Source organism: Prionailurus bengalensis, chromosome D1, assembly GCF_016509475.1.
Source record: "Prionailurus bengalensis isolate Pbe53 chromosome D1, Fcat_Pben_1.1_paternal_pri, whole genome shotgun sequence".
Taxonomy (NCBI): domain Eukaryota; kingdom Metazoa; phylum Chordata; class Mammalia; order Carnivora; family Felidae; genus Prionailurus; species Prionailurus bengalensis.
The window spans coordinates 101,836,312-101,858,626 of record NC_057346.1 but is presented as its reverse complement, the minus strand read 5'-3'; the positions used below and the strand labels follow the sequence as shown (position 1 = coordinate 101,858,626).

Below are 22,315 nucleotides of genomic sequence, written 5' to 3'. Positions count from 1 at the left end.
TTTTTTCAATGTTTATTTATTTTTGAGAGACAGAGACACACACACTCACACACACACACACACACAGTGTGAGCAGGGGAGGGGCAGAGAAAGGGGGAGACAACAGAATCCGAAGCAGGCTCCAGGCTCTGAGCTGTCAGCACAGAGCCCGTTGCGGGGCTCGAACCCATGACCCATGAGATCATGTCCTGAGCCGAAGTCGGGCGCTTAACTGACTGAGCCACCCAGGTGCCCCATAAATGAAAGTTTTAAAAAAGTGTTCTTTTTTTCTGAATCTGTGCTAGTAAATATAAGTCTTCCTATATGTGAAGACAGATATGAGATATTTTTTTCACTGTCTTTATACTTCTATATAATGCACTAAACTCTTCTCTGTCCCCGTGGTTTATTTATATTATATTATATTATATTATATTATATTATATTATATTATATTATTATTGGAAATAATCTACTTTGGACCATTGAAATTGTTATTTTTTTCCTGCTTAAGACCCTACAAACATGTAAAAACAATACAATGGGCAGAGATTTAGCATTGAATCTTCACTATAAAACTGCTCTATGAATAGAAATGAGAATTAAACCAACCCATCCCTGCCCCATCCCCCTGCCAAGTAGAGCATTCAACATTAAAAAGAATGACCATAAAGGTATACTATGATTATAGATAAATAAAATTTGCATTTAAATGCATATATTTAAAACCGAAGTAACTTTTGAGGGGGAATAAAGGGAGTTTTAGAAAGAGCTACTAAATAAATAAGTGGCAAATTTACTTTATTTTTATGTATGTATGTATGTATGTATTTATATTTATTTATTTTTTTGCTTTTAGTTAAGTGCCCTTTTCCTTTCTTTCTTTCTTTCTTTCTTTCTTTCTTTCTTTCTTTCTTTTGCTCTTTTGTTCTTTCGTTCTTTTGTTCTTTCTTATTTTTCCTCCCTTCCTTCCTTCCTTCCTTCCTTCCTTCCTTCCTTCTTTCCTTCCTTCTTTCTTATTATTTAAATCCAGATTAGTTAACTTACACTGTAATAATGATTTCAGGAAAAGAATTTAGTGATTCATCACTTCCATATAGCACCCAGTGCTCATCCCAGCAAGTGCCCTCCTTAACTCCCATCATCCATTTATCCCATCCCCCTACCCAACACCCCTTCAGCAACCGTCAGTTTGTTTTGTTTTCAAGAGTCTCTGATGGTTTGTCTCCCTCTCTGTGTTTATCCTATTTTTGCTTCCCTTCCCCTATATTCATCTGTTTTGTTTCTTAACTTCCACATATGAGTGACATTATGTGATGTTTGTCTTTCTCTAACTGACCATTATTTCACTTAACATAATACACTCTAGTTCTATCCATGTTGTTGCAAATAGCAAGATTTCATTCTTTTTCATTGCTGAGTAATATTCATATATATATATATATGCATATATACACACACACACTACACCTTCTTTATTCATTTATCAGTCTATGGGGATTCGGGTTTTTTCTATAATTTGGCTATTGTTGATAGTGCAGCTGTAAACATTGGATGCATGTGCCTTTTTCAATCAGTCTCTTCAGCAAATGGTGTTGGGAAAACTGGACAGAGGCATGCAGAAGAATGAACAAGGACCACTTTCTTGCATCATACACCAAAATAAAATGGATTAAAGACCTCAACATAAGTCAGAAAACCATCAAAATCCTAGAGGAGAAAACAGGTAACAACTTCTTTGACCTGGGCTGCAGCAACTTCTGACTTGACTTGTCTCTGGAGACAAGGAAAACAAAATACAAAATGAACTACTGAGATCTCATCAAGATGAAAAGCTTCTGCACAGTGAAGGAAACAAGCAGCAAAACTAAAAGACAACCGACAGAAAAGGAGAAGATATTTGCAAATAATGTATCAGATAAAGGGTTAGTATCCAAAATCTACAGAGAACTTATCAAACTCAACACCCGAAAACAAAGAATCCAGTGAAGAAATGGGCAGAAGACATGAATAAACACTTTTCCAAAGAAGATATCCAGATGTCCAACAGAAACATGAAAAGATGCTCCATATCACTCCTTATCAGGGAAATACAAATCAAAACCACACTGAGATATCACCTCACACCGGTCAGAGTGGCTAAAATGAACAAATCAGGAGACTATAGATGCTGGAGAGGATGTGGAGAAACGGGAACCCTCTTGCACTGTTGGTGGGAATGCAAACTGGTGCAGCCACTCTGGAAAACAGTGTGGAGGTTCCTCAAAAAATTAAAAATAGAACTACCCTATGACCCAGCAATAGCACTGCTAGGAATCTACCCAAAGGATACAAAAGATACAGGAGTGCTGATGCATAGGGTCACATGTACCCCAATGTTTATAGCAACTCTTTCAACAATAGCCAAACTATGGAAAGAGGCTAAATGTCCATCAACTGACGAATGGATAAAGAAGATGTGGTTTATATATACAATGGAATACTACTTGGCAATGGAAAGAATGAAATATTTTTTTCCTTTTTTAAAAATTTTATTTAATTATTTATTTATCTTATTACATTATTTAGCGTAATAATGGTTTCATGAATTAGAATTTAGTGATATATCACATACATTGTTCAAACAAACTTTTGAATGTTAGCTATCACAGCTGAAATTAGTGACAGAGTATATTCCTTATTTACATTTATCTAATGAAGAATTTTTTTTAACGCACTTATATATTTTTGGCTGTTTTGATATCTTCTTTTGTAAAATGTTTCTTCAGGTTTCTTGCACCTGCCAACCCACCTGTCTTATTCACTCTCAATAGGTTGACTGTGTTGATCATCCTCATTCTAGGAGTTAGGCAATTTGTTGTTTTGTTTTGTTTTCTTTTACAAGTTACTTTGAAAGGGTGTGCATATTTTTTTAAAGATGTTTTTAATGTTTATTTATTTTTGAGAGACAGAACGTGAGTGGGGGAGGAGCAGAGAGAGAGGGAGACACAGAATCCGAAGCAGGCTCTATCCAGGCTCTCAGGTGTCAGCACAGAGCCCAATGTGGGGCTTGAACTCACGAACCGTGAGATCATGACCTGAGCCATGTCAGATGCTTAACCGACTGAGCCACCCAGGCACCCCAAAAGGGTGTGTATATTTCAAATGAGGTCTCTGTGGATATTTTTTCCACTTTTTATGGTATATTTTTATTAATACAAATTTTCATTCTAAATAGAGTATATTTATCAGTGTTATTATTTTTTTGTACCCTGCTTAAGGAATCTTTGCTGATCCCATCATGAAGATATTATTTTACTTTACTTTAAGAACCTTTTTCGGTTTCAGTTTTCATATTCACATTCATAACACAACTCAATTAATTTTTACATGCAGTATATAAATGACCAAAATTCATGTTTTATATAGGAACCTAATTGAATAGGTTAATCTACTGGGAAGCTCTATTTTCCCCATTACTTTGCTGCAGGGCTTTTGTTTTAAAACAAGTGTTTGAAAACACACTACTCTACATGTGAGTATTTTTGGACCTTATTTTATTGATCTCTCTGTAAACAAGTGCACTAAATACACATTTAAAAAACTAATCTAGCTTCAGTAAAGGAATTGATATCTGTTATTAGAAGTCCTTTGACCTCTTCCTTCTTCTAAGATATTACCCTGGCTATTCTAGATCCTTCATATTTCCATGTAATTTTTTATATCAACTTAAGCATTAAAAACTACAGCTGAAATTTTTATTGTAGCTGTGTTAAATCTATAGGAAAATTATTTATTTATTTATTTATTTATTTACTTACTTACTTATTTATTTTTTAATATATGAAATTTATTGTCAAATTGGTTTCCATGCAACACCCAGTGCTCATCCCAAAAGATGCCCTCTTCAATGCCCATCACCTACCCTTCCCTCCTTCCCACCCACCCCCCCCCCCCAATCAACCCTCAGTTTGTTCTCAGTTTTTAAGAGTCTCTTATACTTTGGCTCTCTCCCACTCTAAATCTATAGGAAAATTTAGATAGCACTGCCTTCATCAAAACATTTATATCTTCCAACCAATGGACGTGGTATATATTAACATTTATCTCTCCTTTAATAACTCTGTAACATTTTTCGGAGTGTCTAGCAATGAAATTATGCAAATTATTCATTAGGATTTTCTGAATTGTTAGACAGATTTTTTTTCTAGTATAGTCAATAGTTTCAAATTTCAATTTTACCTGTTTTTTTGTTAGTGGATAGCAAAGTAATTGTTCTTTAATATGCTGATCCTATATCCAACGATCTTGTAAAATTCACTTATTATTTCTAACAGATTTTTAAAATACACAATTAACGTCACTCGAAAATAGCCAAACTTTTATTTCTGCTTCTCTCTGCATATATGTGTTCACGTATCATAATGTGACAGAAATCTAAAATGTCACCCACCACAGGAAAATAGAGTTAAAGTGTCATTAAGGCAGATATTGTTGATTAGTCATTGGTATATCTATATGCCTAGCAACAAAAACCAATACAGGCCATCTTTTATATGTCAATATGCCAATGTTGTGGGCTCTAGGCCACACACAAAATATTTAATAAAAGACATAAGAGGGGCGCCTGGGTGGCGCAGTCGGTTAAGCGTCCGACTTCAGCCAGGTCACGATCTCGCGGTCCGTGAGTTCGAGCCCCGCGTCGGGCTCTGGGCTGATGGCTCAGAGCCTGGAGCCTGTTTCCGATTCTGTGTCTCCCTCTCTCTCTGCCCCTCCCCTGTTCATGCTCTGTCTCTCTCTGTCCCAAAAAATAAGTAAATGTTGAAAAAAAAATTAAAAAAAAAAAGACATAAGAAAGCCTTTTAAAAATTATCTAATGGCAGATGTATTAAAACAGACTTCTCTTAAGTTGAAACATGAGTACTTGGCAGTGTGAGAATAGAAATCAGACCTCAGTGTTTTACAGTAATACTTAAGGACCAATTAAAGTTGATAACAGAAGGATGATCACTACTTGAACACCTACAAGTTGAAAACAGGAAACACATTCCTAGTTTCCCATGGCTTTTACACAATACTCCTTTCTAAGGCCTATGACATATAAAGACAGTAGTCTAGAGCCTAATTTATTATATATTTATTATTATTTTATATATGCAATAATGCATACTCACGATAATCTACACAGGCCGTTTGTGCAGATTTTTCCATATCCGACGCAAGGCACCTTTTACCTCTTTGTTCCTCAAGCTGTAGATCATGGGATTCAACATAGGTATTATCAATGTGTAAAATGCGGACGCAATTTTATCAGTATCAAAGGAATGACTGGATTTGGGTTGCACGTACATAAAGAAGAGAGTGGCATATAATACCACGACCACTGTCAGGTGGGATCCACAGGTGGAGAAGGCCTTGTGCCTGCCCTGTGCAGAATTCATCCTGAGGATGGCCTTCAGGATCAGGATGTAGGAGACAAGCACTATCAGAAGAGATGACACCAAATTAAATGCTGAAAAGATCAGTATTATCAACTCAATGTCATGTGTGCTAGAGCACAGCAAAGTTAACAAGGGAAGACTGTCACAGTAAAAGTGTTTAATGATGTTATGGTCACAAAAGGATGACAGAAAAATCTTTATGGTGGTTATCAGAGAAAGAAAGGCACTGTAGACATAGGGGACAGTCACCAGCACCCAGCACACCTTTTGTGACATAACAACCATATAAAGCAGAGGATGACAGATGGCCACATAGCGGTCATAGGCCATTGCTGACAGAATGAAAAGCTCGCTGATGATGAACAAGATGAAGAAAGCCAGCTGTGTGGCGCACCAGTTATAAGGGATTGTGTTTTGATTACCTATGAAATTGACTAACATTTTGGGCCCCACAGCTGTTGAATAACCAAGATCAATGAAAGCCAGGTGTCTGAGGAAGAAGTACATGGGTGTTTGTAGCCTGGAGTCCACCTTGGTGAGGATGATCATGCCCAGGTTGCCCACCACTGAGATCACATAGATGATGAGGAAGAGTCCAAAGAAGGGAGCCTGCAGCCCTGGCCGGTCTGTGATTCCCATTAGGATGAATTCTGTTAGCACTGTTTGATTTGGTTGGTTCATCCAGGCCATTAGGAAAAATTGCTGTGGGAAGAATCATCACGTGAGTCACTGGCATTCAGAAAATGACATCTGTTAACTTACTTAGTATGCAAAGCCATTATGATTAAGAGAAATCCAAGTTTTAAATATTTTTTCATGTTTATTTATTTTGAGAGAGAGAGACAGAGCGGGCAGGGACGGGCAAGAAAGAGGGATAGATAAGCCCAAGCAAGCTCCACGCTGTCAGCGCAAAGCCCAATGTAGGGCTCAAACTCACGAATTGTGAGATCATGACCGGAGCAGAAACCAAGAGTCAGACGCTTAACTAACTGAGCCACCCGGGCACCCTGAAATCCAATTTTTTTTAATTTAAATTTTATTTCAATAAATATCTATCTTTTTTACTTAAAATACTTATAATTTGTTAAACACATCATACTTTAGAAGGAATTATAATAAAAGGAACAGCTCTCTGCTTCCAGACCTGGCAACTTTAGTCCCAACTTTCAAGGAAAATCATGATTAACTCATTTAGTAGACTTTGATTTAATTCTGTGTATTTCATGATATTCCTGTTCCATTACCCATTTGATTTTTTAAATTGTATGCTTATTCCACTTTACTTCATGAGTTTTAAATATTGTTTAATGATTTTTATGATGATAGTTAATCATTTAACTTGCGGAAGTCCCCCCCACACCCACTGTAGTGCATATAAATAAATGTTATTTTCTCTAGAATAGTGTGTCTGAATATTCAGCACTTGCCTGTGGTTTTTTAAGTTTCTGATTTTTGCTATGTTGCACACCAAGTAAGGCCTGCATCTATAAGTTATTCAATATAAAAAAGAAGTATTAGCAAACATTTCCACTTTTGCTTTGACTTTAGCATTAACATCTCTGAAATGATGGGTTTCATGGTGTAGTTGTATTTCCTAGCACATATTAAAACAAGTAAAAATTATTAAAACGTATTTGTTAATGTACGACCTAAAATCATCCAGTAAGTTGCTATAAATATGCATCCAAAAAGGGGAAGCCCCTTCAAAATAGGGGCTGCTATCTCAAATGTCTTAGAGACCTGTTTCAATGTACATGGACCAGGACGAATGGTGTTTTGATCCACATAAAGCCCAGTGGACATGGTATTCATAGAATTGGAGTACATTTACTATATTTTAATTTGAACACAATTCTTACACGTTTATGTCATCTTCCATCAAGAATACCTAAAAGGTTTTGGTTAACACCTTTTAGTTAAGGATTACACTTCATCTTCCTCTACTTCTCCAACTCCTTTCTCCTTCAGATTGTTTTTAAGGCAGGTGTTTCCAAACTATTGAAAAAAAAATCCTCATCCGTATTTCTTACAATTCCAAGGTGCAAAAATGAGAACCCCATTGCGATTCATCCTAGGACACAAAATTATGTTTTTTTATTTTTTTTTAAGTTCATCCATTTATTTTGAGAGAGTGAATAAAGAGCACAAGTAGGGGAGGGGCAGAGAGAGAGGGAAAGAGAGAGAATCCCAAGAAACTGTGCTCCATCAGTGCAGAGCCTATTGAGGGGCTTGAACCCACAAACCGCGAGATCACGACCTGAGCCGAACCCAGGAGTCAAACACTTAGCCAACTGAGCCACGCAGGAGCCCCACAAAATTGTGATTTTAAAAAAGAAAGATATAAAAAATTTTAATTAAAAAATAATAAAGAAAGTTATAATAATAAAAGGAACCCACAATATATTCAAGCTTATGGGATGCCTGAATGGCTCAATCAGTTTAGCTTATGACTCTTGATCCCAGCTCAGGTCATGATCTCAAGGTTTGTGGGGTCAAGTCCCGAGCCCTGTGGTGATGACAGCATGGAGGCTGCTTGGGATTCTCTCTCTCCTCTCTCTCTCTGCCTCTCTCTGTTCATGGTCTCTCTCTCTCTCTCTCAAAATAAATAAATAAATAAATAAATAAATAAATATTTAAAGTTATATTCAGGATTATAATTTCATATATATATGTGTGTGTGTATATATATATACACATACATACATACATACATGTCATTGATATATATTTAAAAAATGTGTAAGAATTACAGGACAGTTGTCCAAGCTGCCCTGATCCCATGTTTGGCTGGATGGTTTAATTTTGGAAGCTGTAATTAGAATTCATCACATTATCAGAGTGAATTAGAAAGAAATTGAGCATTTGAAGAAATGAATTAATACCATTTAGAATGGACAAAGGCAAAAAAAAATTCAGAAGAAAAGGGAAATTCCATGATGATGGAATATCTTATAAAAACTAGACTGAACCTACCCTTAAAAGGTGAAAAGTTAAAACTTCTTTGGGAAAGAGTATAGAAATCATACATAAATCGGATAAATACTATATTCCTGGATTGGGCAACTTAGCGTTGTAAAAATGTCAATTCTGTACAAATTAATCTTATTTGAACAATGCCTTTACAATCAAAATCTCTCTAAGGGAATTTGTACCGTTTGACAAGGATTTAAAATATATTTTAAGAATGCAAAGTATAAAGAATAATCAAGACATTTTGAAAAGACATGTGCTACCAGATAATAAAACTTATAAAACAGGGTTACGGAGACAATATGGCTTACAACAATGGGATAGAATAGGGATCTCAGAAAAAGACCCAAGAATGCATAGAACTAAGGTGTGTGATAGCAGTAGGATGTTAGGACAAGCATGCATAAATGATCCAGTCCGTAGATCTGGGGAAAATGATTATCTTTATAGAAGATGATGAAACTGGATGTTTAGTTCATCCTATAAGAATCAACCCTAGACTGGTCAAGGACTTAACGTGGTAAGAAAATGTTAAAATTTTCTGACCTTAAAAACCAGAAACTCTCCTTGTCCTTAAAAAGGAATTTCAAAATATAGAATAGAAATTCACGTTTAATTTGGCAGATAAAATTTCTTTGCAAAATCTGCTCTATTAAAAGATCTATGCAAATTAACAAAATATTTACAGCAAAACAATAACAATCACTCATTAGCAGCAACCAAACAGATGACAAAGTCTAAAGCCTTAAGCTGCAAAAACTGGACCCAGAAACAGGACTATTTCATAGCAGTTCGCACAGTTTGGCAAACTTCCTCATCCCATCACCTGAATATTTAGGTGACCCGCCTTCCCACCAGCCCTACCCAAGCACTGCCTGGAAAGAAACAAGGAAATTGAACATCACACCTGACTCTTATCAGATGGAAGCAGAAACTCCAGAGATGTACCAGCACCAGGGGGATGGGCATGAAGTCCCAGGATGTCCTCTTATGCAAATGTAAGCGCCCCATCTCAACTCAATATTCTATAACATTTTCCAATAGCCCCAATTGAAATAAATGGGTTGGTCAAATTGAGAGCATTGCTCTCCCATGTAAAGGGGGGAGGGAAAGAGAGAGGGAAGGTAGGAGAGAGGGGAGTTCTAACTGAGCTTGCAAAAATGCTGACACCCTCTTCATGATGTTTATCATCTATAGTCTCAAAATAAATGTAGAAATAATGACACATATAAATGAGGTTCCTTACCACGTTCAAAGAAAATAATAATAGTGGTAAAAATACACCATTACTATGGAGAACCTAGTTATGAAAAAAAGATTATGAGTACACACGATATAATGTACTGAGTCTGGCACTGGTGACTCTTATTGGTAATTTTTATCGGAGACAGTCATCAAAAATCATCACTGCAGCTAATCTCATAATCATTATAATCAGTGCCTCCTATTCCTTTTAAATGAGGACTGACTTCTTGCTCCCCCATGTGATTACTAATTTAACTGCTGTTAAAAGAATTTATGAGTGTCCCCTCCCTTTGAGACATCCCCTGGGAGCTTGAATGCCATTCTTGGTTATTCCCAAAGCATCTGAAAACGAGAAATGGTGCCACTGTCTTTGCTAATTATCCAGAGTTACTTTGATTTCCCTCTTGAAGAAATGGGCTTTTCTTTATATAGAGAAGTCGCCTACTTTAGTTGCTATTTTCATTGCGTTCGCTCAAATATCTGGATTTAAGTGGATTATTTTTTAGATATATGTTTTAATCATTTACAGATTACATAAACTTTTAGCATTTTCCACAAAGACTTCTTCCATGTTTGATACCTGAAGATAAAGACGAAACTATTTACACATGACCAAAGTGTGTTAAAAGTTCAGAAGGAATAAAAATTATGAATATGTGTGTAAAGTTATCACATATATATTTTTTAATCTAAGGGACTAAATTGAATAAATGATACCCTAATTCCACATCCCTTCTTTCAGTTTCCTTTCCTACACAGGTACCCCCTCTACAAAAGTTGATGTATGTTCTGGAAAAGAAATGCAGCTCTATAAAGTGAAGATAGCATACGTTTTAAAGTGTACAAAAATGTTATAAAACTTCTTTTGATACTTCAAGGTTCTCACTCAACTGTGTGTTTTTGAATTGCATTCATTTTCTACATACACACCAATGTTTTGCTGGCTTCTGTTGAATAAAATTGCTATAATCTGTCTCTACCCTCATTTACCAGAAGTTTGCTCCCATAGTGACAGTCTTTTAGTTAGTTACCAACCTCTGACATCTACAGGGATCACCATAATCAACAACGCTGTGTGTGTGGTCCCCACTGACCCAAGAATGAACAATTCTGAACTATCTTCCTGGGCCCTGTTTTGGGGAGTACATGAACACATTTAATTTATTTAAACCAGGATGGATCTTTTTCAAGATTTCTTTTACTGTATACATTCCGCCATCATACATTGCACTTCAGACTGTGGACCTCCGTCTTATCACTATGGGCTACGTGTATGAAGTATGAATGATGAAGATTGCAACAAACAATTAAAACAGATTTAACCTTCTAGAACTAAACCTATTTTTCCTTGATTTAACACCTTATTTTTTTAAAGAAATCCAGATAGTAATCTAGATTTGAGACAGAAAAGTGCACTAAATATAATCCTTACCAACAACGAAATTCAGAAATGATCACCAAGAGAGAGACAAGTTAATTTTAATCTAATCTTACTATTTGAATGTCTACAACAGTGATAATGCCGATAATGTAGTTATTGAGGTGACAAAACCCTGACACATATCTTGAGGCAGAGGTTGGGGGATGACCTCCCAATCTTGCTTTTCCTCCTGGGCACCCAGCTGGCGGGATCTCAGCCTCCTGGCAGTTAGGAGTGGAGAAGTGGCCGAGTTGTAGCCTGACTCACCTGTGGTAACAGAGCATCTCCCTGTTTGCAGCCAATCTCTCCACCACCAGAAGATGCCGCAGCTATTAAGGAAGTGTTTGCATTCATATTGACTATTCATTGATCTAAAGGCAATATTTTAAGCATCCATATAAGTAAAAAAAAAACAAAAAACGTGCTTGGAAATTCTCCCAATATGGAAGTTTTCACTTATAGATTTCATAGGGTTTTAAATTGATATTAATCTTCTGAGTCCATGTCTTAAATTAACGATGTTGACATTAATAATCATTATCATTCGGGGTGCCTAGGTGGTAGCTCAGCTGGTTAAGCGTCCAGCTTTGGCTCAGGTCATGACCTTGTGGTTTGTGAGTTTGAGCCCCACGTTGGGCTCTGTGCTGACAGCTCAGAGCCTGGATCCTGCTTCAGATTCTGTGTTTCTCTCTCTCTGCCCCTCCCTCTGCTCACACTCTGTCTCTCTTTCTCTCTCTCACAAAAATAAACAAGCATTAAAAAAATATAAAAAATAAAAACTAATCATTATCATTCAGTAATCTTTCAGTTCTTTAAAATATTAATATTAGTGTTTTCTAAAATCATTACTTACCTTTTCTGTCAACTATAGCTCACATTGGTTATGTGGCTTGATGTTTTTAAGAAGTAGGTTTTTGATAATATTTACATTTTAGGTAACCCCAAATCATGTACATTTTGTGAGACGAGATAAGAGTTTGTGTTCCAAGATGTTTTGTCAGCAGAATTTCTCCAACCTGGATAATGGCTGTTGTTTACAAAAGTACGTTTATGTAGACATTTGATGAAGGTTTATGCACTTCCCGGGAGATGGTATTAGCAGCTCGAACCAAAATTATCTAGGATGTAAGTGACAAGAATTCCCCACGAGAAGACTTAGAATTCCTCAATTTAACTTTTGAATTAAAAAAAAATCAGAATCATCTTAGATTTTTGATACAGTAGAAAATATTTATCACTAGACATATGTCTCAGGACATAAGTAAAACATCAAAGTGTGTGATCCGCGTACTTCAAAAGAAAATGAACTGCTGTGAAAATCGTCCTTCAGGAAGTTTTTGGGTTTGAATCTCTGAAATGGCACTTGCTCTGCTGAATTTGGGAGAGTTTGATGGTTTTTCTTATTTTCATGGTCTTGAGAAGATTCAGGGTGGGCCACCCAAGATTTACGCACTTGAGATGCTCTCTGCCTAGAGCATCCCTAACTATGGCGTCAGGTCAGTCGACTGCCTCTGCAGCAGCTGCAGAATGCAGAGCTCTGTAGTGTCATTTGTCTGTCCTAAGTTTACAGGTGGTCAGACCTTGTCTTATGACTGTCTTGCATCTTCTGTCCCCCCTCACCGCTAGGGGGATTTTATTGTCTCTGGACACAGGGGCCATGGAGACTCCAGAGCAGTTAGGTAGGGAGAGGCAGGAAGCACAGGTGACTTAACATCTCACAGAGTGAGCCTTGATCGACTAGAGATCAAAGCTGACATAAATTATTTTCTCGATCTTACTCCGTGAAAAACCGGTGCTGGGCTGATGTGCCTGCCTGGTTGGTTGATTATGTTGGCTCACCATTCCTGATAAATGCGTCCAAGTGATATGTGAGTGCCTGTATATGCGTGAATGTGTTGTTTCAAGCCAGGGAGTCAGTGGTAATTTGTCACCGTAGCGCTGGGAAACTAATACCACTGACAGCACAATTATTTTTAGAAAATAAATGTATGTAAACCAAGTCAAAGGGTAGAAAATGCTACAGTTTTCATTCTTGACTTTGATTTCTCAATAAAATGCATAGGATTGGTAGAAGTGCAAGTGTGAGATTAGCCCTTCTGTTACAATTCTATTCACTTAACTAGACTCAAAGAGAATGGCTTTCTGCTGGGAAAGGTACTGCTCCGTTGTACGTATGTAGCTTGGTGCAGCAAATCCAGCCATAGGAAAACACACACTCATATACACACATGCACAGGAAAACACAAAATCAATTCTGTATATTATATAGTTTTATATATTTATAAAGAAGAAAGCCTAAAGTCTGAAAGCCTAATGCTATCAAGCTCTTGCCAATTTTGTCTGTAAAGACTAGGAATATCTACCAACTGGTGTGACTTTTCTGTTTTCAGCTAGCTGTTCTTACTTAAAATAAAAGTAAGGAATTAGCCTATGAAACTGAGTGTCACAGTTCCTGTATTTGGCTTATTTCTGACTTCTTGGAAAATGTCATCAATCTACTTTATTTCCAGGCATTGCCTTACCTCACAACCCATGCCCCTGCTTCCTCAGGACATTGTTAGCAGATTTTGCATGCAATAGGGCACAGAATGACTATTAACGTGTATTTATTTATTTATTTATTTATTTATTTTCTTTATTGGCCATGGTGCCCTTGAGGCTTGGTGTCACTTAAGGCCAATGATTTTTTGGGAGGGCCTGGGTGGCTCAGTTGGTTAAGTGTCCGACCTCAGCTCAGGTCATGATCTCACGGTTTGTGAGTTTGAGCCCCTCATGGGGCTCTGTGCTGACAGCTCAGAGCTTGGATGCTGCTTCAGATTTTGTGTTTCCCCCCTCTCTCTTTTTGTCCCTCCCCAGCTCGCACTCTGTCTCTCTCTCTCAAAAATAAATAAACCTTAAAAATTAAAAAAAATAAAACAAAAAAAATGACAGTGACTTTTTCTTTTCTTCTTCTTCTTTTTCTTTTTGGTGGTCTACTAATATTTTACCCCCAAACACTAAACAATAATCCTCAAAGAAATGCTACCTGTTGTTATGATTTTGTAACACTGATGAGTAATTCTACACAAGTTTTTGCTAAGAGAATATTATATGCAGAACCTTAATTTTATTAATTTTATATCATACCAAGATAAATACCAACATTTTGTTTCATGTACATGCACCAAATGAGAGGGATAAAAAAATGGAATCACCTTTCATACATTTTCTTTTGCTTTGCCACATGTCCTATTTCCACGTATATCTAAGCATTTTTTTGTTTAGTTTTTATTTTATCCTAAAGTTTTTTTTCCTGTGATATAAATTTACATAAGTGCAAGATACAAATGGATTCAAAAATTTTCAGAAGTGGAAAGACAAACTACTGCAAAAAGTAAAAATAAAACTTTAATTGTTGAACAAAGCATACATATAGCAATGAAGAGGACCCGACTCTTTACCATATTCTAAGAAATGGTTCTCACACATCTTCTCCAGCTCCCAGAATTTCTCTTCTTTGATTAGAAATTACAAAAACCCAGTAGTCAACTTATGTTACACTGTAAAATGTGTTTATATTGAAATCACTGTTTACTACTTAAATACGTGTACTTTTTTGTGGTAACTAACACATCTTTGTATTAGGGAAAGCTCAGTATTTGAGGTTGGGAATAGAAAAGCTTAAGATTGTCCCATGGAGGGGCGCCTGGGTGGCGCAGTCGGTTAAGCGTCCGACTTCAGCCAGGTCACGATCTCGCGGTCCGTGAGTTCGAGCCCCGCGTCAGGCTCTGGGCTGATGGCTCAGAGCCGGGAGCCTGTTTCCGATTCTGTGTCTCCCTCTCTCTCTGCCCCTCCCCCATTCATTCTCTGTCTCTCTCTGTCCCAAAAATAAATAAACGTTGGAAAAAAAAAAGATTGTCCCATGGAAAGCCATGGGATTTTTAACTATTGCCTCTGCACTTAGCAGAGATTAGCTTTTCAGGAGCAAATAAAAACCCTTAAAAGAAGACACCTGTAATTTTAAATGTACATGAATTTGAAAGACTGACATGCCTTATTTAGGAAACTCTTCAATGCATCCTTCACATCCTTGTTCCTTAGGCTGTAAATGAGGGGATTCAGCATGGGTATCACCAGGGTGTAGAAGACAGAGGCCATTTTATCAGTATCCAATGAGTGGTTGCTCCTTGGTTGCAAATACATGAAGAGAAGGGTCCCGTAGAACACAGTGACAGCCATCATGTGGGAGGCACAGGTGGAAAAGGCTTTTTGTCGACCCTCTGAGGAACGTATCCTCAAAATGGCAAAGATGATGTTGAAGTAGGATATTAGAACAATTATCATAGAGAAAAGCAAATTGATCCCTGCAGAGGTAAACACTACTGTTTCTGGAATATGGGTATTGGAACAGGACAATGCCAACAAGGGGACATTATCACAGTAAAAATGGTTGATTACATTGGAAGAGCAGTATGACACAGAGAACACACAGGAGGTGACGGTCAGTGCTGTGGTCAGACTGTAGAGGTATGTGAGGGATACCAGCAGCAGACAGATCTGTGGAGATACCACAACCATGTAGAGCAGGGGATTGCAAATAGCCACATAGCGGTCATAGGCCATTACAGCTAGCATGAAAATCTCAGCCACAATAAAGATTAAGAACCCACCCAGTTGGGCTGCACATCCATAGTAGGATATGGTCTTCTTTGAAGCCAAGAAGTTAACCAGCATTTTCGGGGCAATGACAGTAGAATCGCCAAGATTGATGATAGCCAAGTGCCTGAGGAAGAAATACATGGGGGTTTGAAGCTGAGAGTCAACACTGGTGAGGGTGATGATGCCCAGGTTCCCTGCCACGGTCAACCCATAGATCACCAGGAAAACAAAGAAGAATGGAATCTGGAGCTCTGGGCGGTCTGAGACTCCCATGAGAATGAACTCAGTCACTGAGGTGAGATTCTCTGGGGCCGTGTATTCAGTGGCTTTCATCTCTAAAGGAGAAAATGGAAGGAGATTAATAGATGGTAAAATCAGGTTTTCTGGTAGATGCTGGATTGTAAACTGTTTCATTTAGGTTGAATTTATTTTTTGTTTACAGTGAAAGGTGTCAGAGTTTAATTTTATTTCTCCTAATGTTTTAACAAAATTCAGATATTTAAACTCTCTAAAGACCAATTTCAAGTTGTTAGAACTGTGATACCAAGCTATTAATTTTTCAGTTCTGTGTTGTACAGAATTTATATTAGATGAATATACATTAATCTACTGTATTACATGTCTTAATATTCATAGGCATATTTAAAAATATTAATTATAACATTGCATAAATATATATTTACATATACATGCATATGCCTCTGTATACGTGTATGTTTCCAACGATAAAAGATAACTACCTATAAGAAGTTGATGACCCAGAGTGATTCACAGTTATTTTTTCCTTACCTGCCACTGGCTTTCTCTTCAGCTCGTAATGTGTCATCATCTTTGGGATTTCAATATTTCTGCAGGAAATATTTTGACTGTGTTGGTTTTTCCTTATCAGTTTCTATCTAACCACACTGCTTCAGTTATCCACCAACAGACTACACCTCAGTAGTGTTCTTTCTTCGTGTCATTCAGAAAGTGAATTTTTTAAGTTTAACCACATTTCCTTTCTTCTGCCAAATAAACTAGTCCTTTGTATCACTCCGACCTCTACCTGCGATGACACATCTGTATTATTGTCTTCTGGAAGCCCTTTCTTGTTTTCTAGCTCATACCTCTTTCCTTTACATCGTTCAAAGCCTGTTTTGATGTTTGGAAAAAGTATCATTTGTAGGCTTGGTTTGCTCAAGTTTGATAACTTCGTTTTACTTGTACAGACAAATGATTGGAGAAGCATGCTAACATTATTCAGTATGTAGTGTACTATGGGCCCAGAGCTATGCTAGCCATTTCAAAATAATAATCTCGTTATTTGGCAGGAGTGTCCTAGAAGATGGATGAAATTATTTCCATGTCCAATGAGACAGTTGAGGCTCAATGAGCTTAAGTCATGCAAAGAGACTGTGTTGAGTACTGATTAATGCTTTGGTTTTGTGGTTTTGTTTTACGTGTTTGTTTGGTTGATTGGTTGGATGTTAGTCCACCAATTTCTAGCTGTGTGGTTTTTGCCAAGTATTCATACCTGTGTTGTGTGAATGTCATGAGGTAATACACATATGCAAGTTAGTACAGAGCCTGATAACAATGAAGGCAAAAAAAAATAGTACCAGCAGTTATTGTTATTAGCGTATTTTGAATGATTTTCTAATGTGATTTCCTGCTTGTGTCCCTGTAATCCATTCTACCTCACTGAGGAGTTTTTTAGTTAAAATAGGAATAGCAACGGATGCCTCAGTGGCTCAGTCGGTTAAGCGTCCAACTCTTGGTTTTGGCTCACGTCAAGTTCTCATGTTTAGTGAGTTTGAGACCTGTTTGGGCTTGGTGCTGACAGCAGGGAGACTGCTTGGGATTCTGTCTCCCTCGCTCTCTGCCCCTCCCCCACTGACTCTCCATTTCTCTCTCCAAAGAAATAAAAATAAACTTAAAAGAAATAGGAATAGCAAGTGAATTGCAATTTTGCATATCCAAGCAACTGGGGCATGTGATATCTAGCTACACATTTAGCAAACAAATCAGTTGTGTTGTTTCACAACTTGTGTTCTCTCACCACTTGCTTCTCTATTAAAAGTGTGGTGTGTGTTTGTTTAGTCAAAGATACTTTAGGGACACCAGGCTTGCTCAGTCAGTAGAGCATGGGACCCTTGATGTCAGGGTTGTGAATTCTACCTCATGCTGGGTATAGAGATTACATAAAAATAAGAACTTTAACAAAAAAAAAGATACTTCTTTCCATAAATCAAATATATGTTTGATGAGCTTATACAACTGTGTTGCACTAAACATCCCATGTCTCTTGTCCTACCACTGTGTCTGAAAAGAAATACACAGGTAAGTTTCTGATGAAAGTCACTGTGGCAACACTCACTTTAGGCAAAGCGTTTCCTGAACAAAAACAACTCAGTGCATGTTTCACTCTGGGTTATCATATATTCAATAAGTGTATCCTTAATTTAACAACAACAAAAAAAGCACCAACAACAGTAATTGTGGACTGGTTACAATGAATTCATGCAATTATCTTTTGAAAATAACATATTTGCATATACTCTTAGCTCTTTTGAATTCATTTTTAATGAAGTATTACTAATGGCAAGTTGTTTTTTTATTTCGGTAAGTATATCTCAAAATAAAAGATATTTTGACTTGTACATGCCGTGTTTCTCAAGTGTGTTTCTGAAAAGAAATATTTTATAGCTCTACCAAAATATTGAATTCTCAGTAAAAAAACAAACAAAAAAACCGTTTGAAAATATACTTAATGTTAATCATTTGATGGTACAATGTGGCTGAGAAATAACATTGCATATTAGTTTTTAAACAGCTTCCGAAATGATTTCAAGAGCACAGTCCGTTCTTCCCCAATTTGTCTGAAAGTGACTTATACATGGGCTATGTTAAGGGCAAACTGCATCTTCTGCTGAATTCTCAGCGTCCACCAGCAACATACAGACTGTTGGGTCCACGTCTTTCCATCATATGGTTTATCACCCTGGGCAATGTGGGAAAACAGGGAGAGGAAAAACTAGGTTTTTTGCTTGTTGTTTGTTTTTGTTTTGTTTTATGTTAGGCAATCTAGTAGGTCTTTCTTGGAGAAGAAATCTTATATTTCAAAGACACTTACGAAGCTTCTTATCTGGTGTAAATGCCTTCTATAACATCTCTTCTGCCAGCTCTCAGGCAGAAAGAATTCCTCCTCATCCTAAGTTGAAATGGACTCCTTGCAATGTCTATTGGTTATTCCGTAGAAGTGCTCACACTTTTGAATTTATCAGTGGGGAGCCTGGACACCTTTGTTTGAGTCGTTTCCTTATCCCTTCCACTTGGCCATCAGGGGACAGAGATTTGAGTCCTCAGGAGAAGAGAATAGAGCAGATATTTCAGTCCTGAGTCTGAATTGAATTGGTAAACCTCCCCGAGTACTTCGGTCGTCACACCCAGAATGAGCGCTTCGTAAATCATTGGGTTGAACCTACCTGTGCACAGAGGTCTGCTGAGACCCACTTCTAAGGTTCCGCAGGAGGTCTTTTGAAGAGTGTTACAAGTGTCTGAAGTCCCTGTAGAGCCACACACTGAACTAAGCTGGTTTATGGCTCCAGTTCCCACATGTGCACCCAGGAATTCCCAGGTAAAGTTCTGATTCCCTGGGGACGGGAAGACCAATTACTCAAGTCTCCACACAACAACTGCACCCCAGAGTGAAGATGTGGGGTTAGCCTAGGGACACAGGTGGGCGATCATACTGAGTAACCATCACGTGCATTGAGCCCACCCTTTGTGTGTGTGTTTGTTTTGATTCGTCCCTTGTATTGGCTGCTGGTCCTGGGGTGAAGCAAATCCAACAGTTGGAAAGCCCAGGATTCTGGCCCCAATGCTCCATTTTACTCTGAACACTGGGGACAAAACTGAATGCAAAGCTTCCATTCGGGGGCGAGGAACAAGCCTGATATATTTGCCATAAAAATCAGATGATATACAGCATGTGTTCGAAATGCGCATCACTCTAAGAAGACTAAATATGAATTGTTCTTTTGAAATTCAGAAAGCACCCATCATATACCTGATCCTGTGGCCGGTGTTTTATTAAAATTATTCGATGGAAATTGCATTTTTCAGAAAACCTTGTGATCTCTTATCAAGCATTTAAAATGTTATAAGTAAATATTGATAACATTTTTAGTTTCCTGTTTGTATGGGGCTTTCTAGTCTGTATGCTTTATAAATGAAAATAGTACATCTAAATGCCTTTGTATTAATAGCTTCTAAAATACTGCCCAGGAAAGAGTAGGTGTTCAAAAGATTTTTATTGACTACTGACTCATAAATGATAAAAAGTGAATGAGTGAATATAATAACCATCTTAGAATTCTGAAATAAAATAGGAAGGATTTTTAAGTGATTATACTCTATCTTTAGTATGATTTTCACTTTGGTGAAGAAACAGTGACAACTTGCATATCATTCTCTAAAATATTCACTACTTCTGTCAGGATACACTGTTTCTTCTTCATCTTGGCCCATTCTAGGCTCCATAACCACTGAAGTAACAGACAACTTGCAGACCATAAAGAGGAAATAAAGATTTTTACAAATCTCAAGTTACTCATGACAATGAATTTAAACCCTTGAGGTTCTTTCCAGAGTCCAAGTACCCACAAGAGGGTTGTGTTGTTGCTTCCTCTCCGATGACATTTGCTGATTGTCTGTCATGTGACCACAGAGAGTCGGTACCCCGCTCAGTTAACCGTACTTTCACTCCCACATCAGCTCTGCCAACCTCCCCATCTAATTAGCATTCCCACAACGTTGTAAAATTAAAAAAAATAGTTACTTTTGCATTTTTCATTGTTATTGATGCTTTATTTTACACTTTGATCTCTTATTTAAAAGGTTTGTTGCATAGGAGGTGTTGTCCCTTTCCTAAGTTGTGAGTACCATATATAAACTTACTTTGGTCAAGCAAATAAAGTTCTAGGATAGGACAGGACCATTGTGAATCACAAAATTTCACCTTTCAACATATTTATAATAAACATTGCACACATCTACATATACATATACATACCTATATGTTCAGGAAATTATAGTACAGGCACCATACTTCTATCCCTCACCTTAAAGAATAGTTTTCTCATACACGATTCATTATTTATTTTATTAAGTTTATTTATTTCGAGAGAGAGAGAGCATAAGCAGGAGAGGGGCAGAGAAAGAGGGAGAGAGAGAATCCCAGGCAGACTCCTACAGTCAGTGCAGAGCCTGGCACTGGGCTTAATCCTACAAACCAGGAAATCGTGACCTGAGCCAAAATCAAAAGTCAGAGACGCTTAACCCTGAGCCACGCATGCGTTTCTATGATTCATTATTTTAAGGTAATGCTTTAATTACATATAAACTGAATATGCACTAATCCATTATCCCCATTCACATTCCCTCCGCCCCATCTACAGACAAAGTTAGTAACTACACACAACCTTTTTGTCTTTTTCCCAAATCTTTTTATTTATATTTTATTGTGATCAGAAAACTTAAAACTTCATAGGAGCTCTACACCCTTGACCAATATTTAAGTGCACAACACAGTCATGGTGATCATAGGCGCAATGTTTTATAACAAATCTCTAGAACTTAATCATCTTGCAAAGCTGAAACTTGATACCTGTTGCTTATCAACTATTTCTCCCTTCCTCCAGTCCCTGACGGCCACCATTCCACTCTCTGATTCTATGTATTTAATTATTTCTATACTTCACATAGATGGCCTCATGCAGTACTGTGACTAGCTTATTTCACTTAGTATAATGTCTTCAAGATTCATCCATATTGTCTTTTGCAAAATAAAGAATGTATTTTCTGTTATAGTTTTGCATACATAAATTATACATAGTATCGCCAGTTATGTGGTTTTACAATTTACAGAAGTGAATTCAAGATGTTTCCCTCATTGTGATTGGTACATACATGTGTAATTTAATTTGCATGTATTATTGGTAATAACTTTTGTCTATTACATGAAATAAAATAATACCTTTTCAATTTCTTTATGACATCTTTTATACCATTTTAAATTTGGTGCAGTCACATTAGTTGTGTTTGCAAATTACCTAACTTGAACAAAATTAATTAATTCTGGGGAGTAATTTTAAACGCTCTGAAAATATTAGCAATGTAACTATGTGTTTTCCTAAATTAAAACATATTTGCTGTTCATAATAAATATTAAATAGGAATACAATTGACTTTACATAGTCACAGTCATTTTATTTACTTTTATCACAAAAATGCCTTTTCTTATAAAATTGAATCTTCTTTGATACCCCTTCATTTTTCTATTAATCTTGGCCCTGATCATATCACATTATCTGCTTTGCCACAGGTAAATTTTATCTGCACTTTGTCATTCATACGTAGCTTGTTATTGGTTAACTATATACTTATGTACTTATTAACAAAACACTAGAATTTCGAAGGTATTTAATTTATATTGTATACTGAATGTCTTTTTCTGCAAGTGCACTTGGAAGTATGACTTATACATAGAGGTCAATCTCTAAATATACGTTGACTCATTTATCCTTGCTTTTCCCTCTGAAGGAACACATAACAATGTTTAATGTTTATAATGTTATTCATAGGAACCACACAGTGCAATAAG

General features: G+C 37.0%; 2 protein-coding genes across 2 annotated transcripts; both read right to left on the bottom strand.

The window, feature by feature from the left end:
- Positions 1–5,138: 5,138 nt before the first annotated feature.
- LOC122482777 (olfactory receptor 8K3-like) lies at positions 5,139–6,089 on the bottom strand. Its single transcript, XM_043579074.1, has one exon. It carries the CDS (start codon positions 6,087–6,089, stop codon positions 5,139–5,141), a length of 951 nt encoding a protein of 316 aa, XP_043435009.1.
- An 8,944-nt stretch (positions 6,090–15,033) lies between these two features.
- LOC122484342 (olfactory receptor 8J2-like) lies at positions 15,034–18,636 on the bottom strand. The gene is made up of 2 exons (XM_043582301.1): positions 18,627–18,636; positions 15,034–15,977 (listed from the first exon to the last, which is right to left on the bottom strand). The coding sequence occupies exons 1-2, from the start codon at positions 18,634–18,636 to the stop codon at positions 15,034–15,036; spliced, it is 954 nt and encodes a 317-aa protein (XP_043438236.1).
- Positions 18,637–22,315: the final 3,679 nt, after the last annotated feature.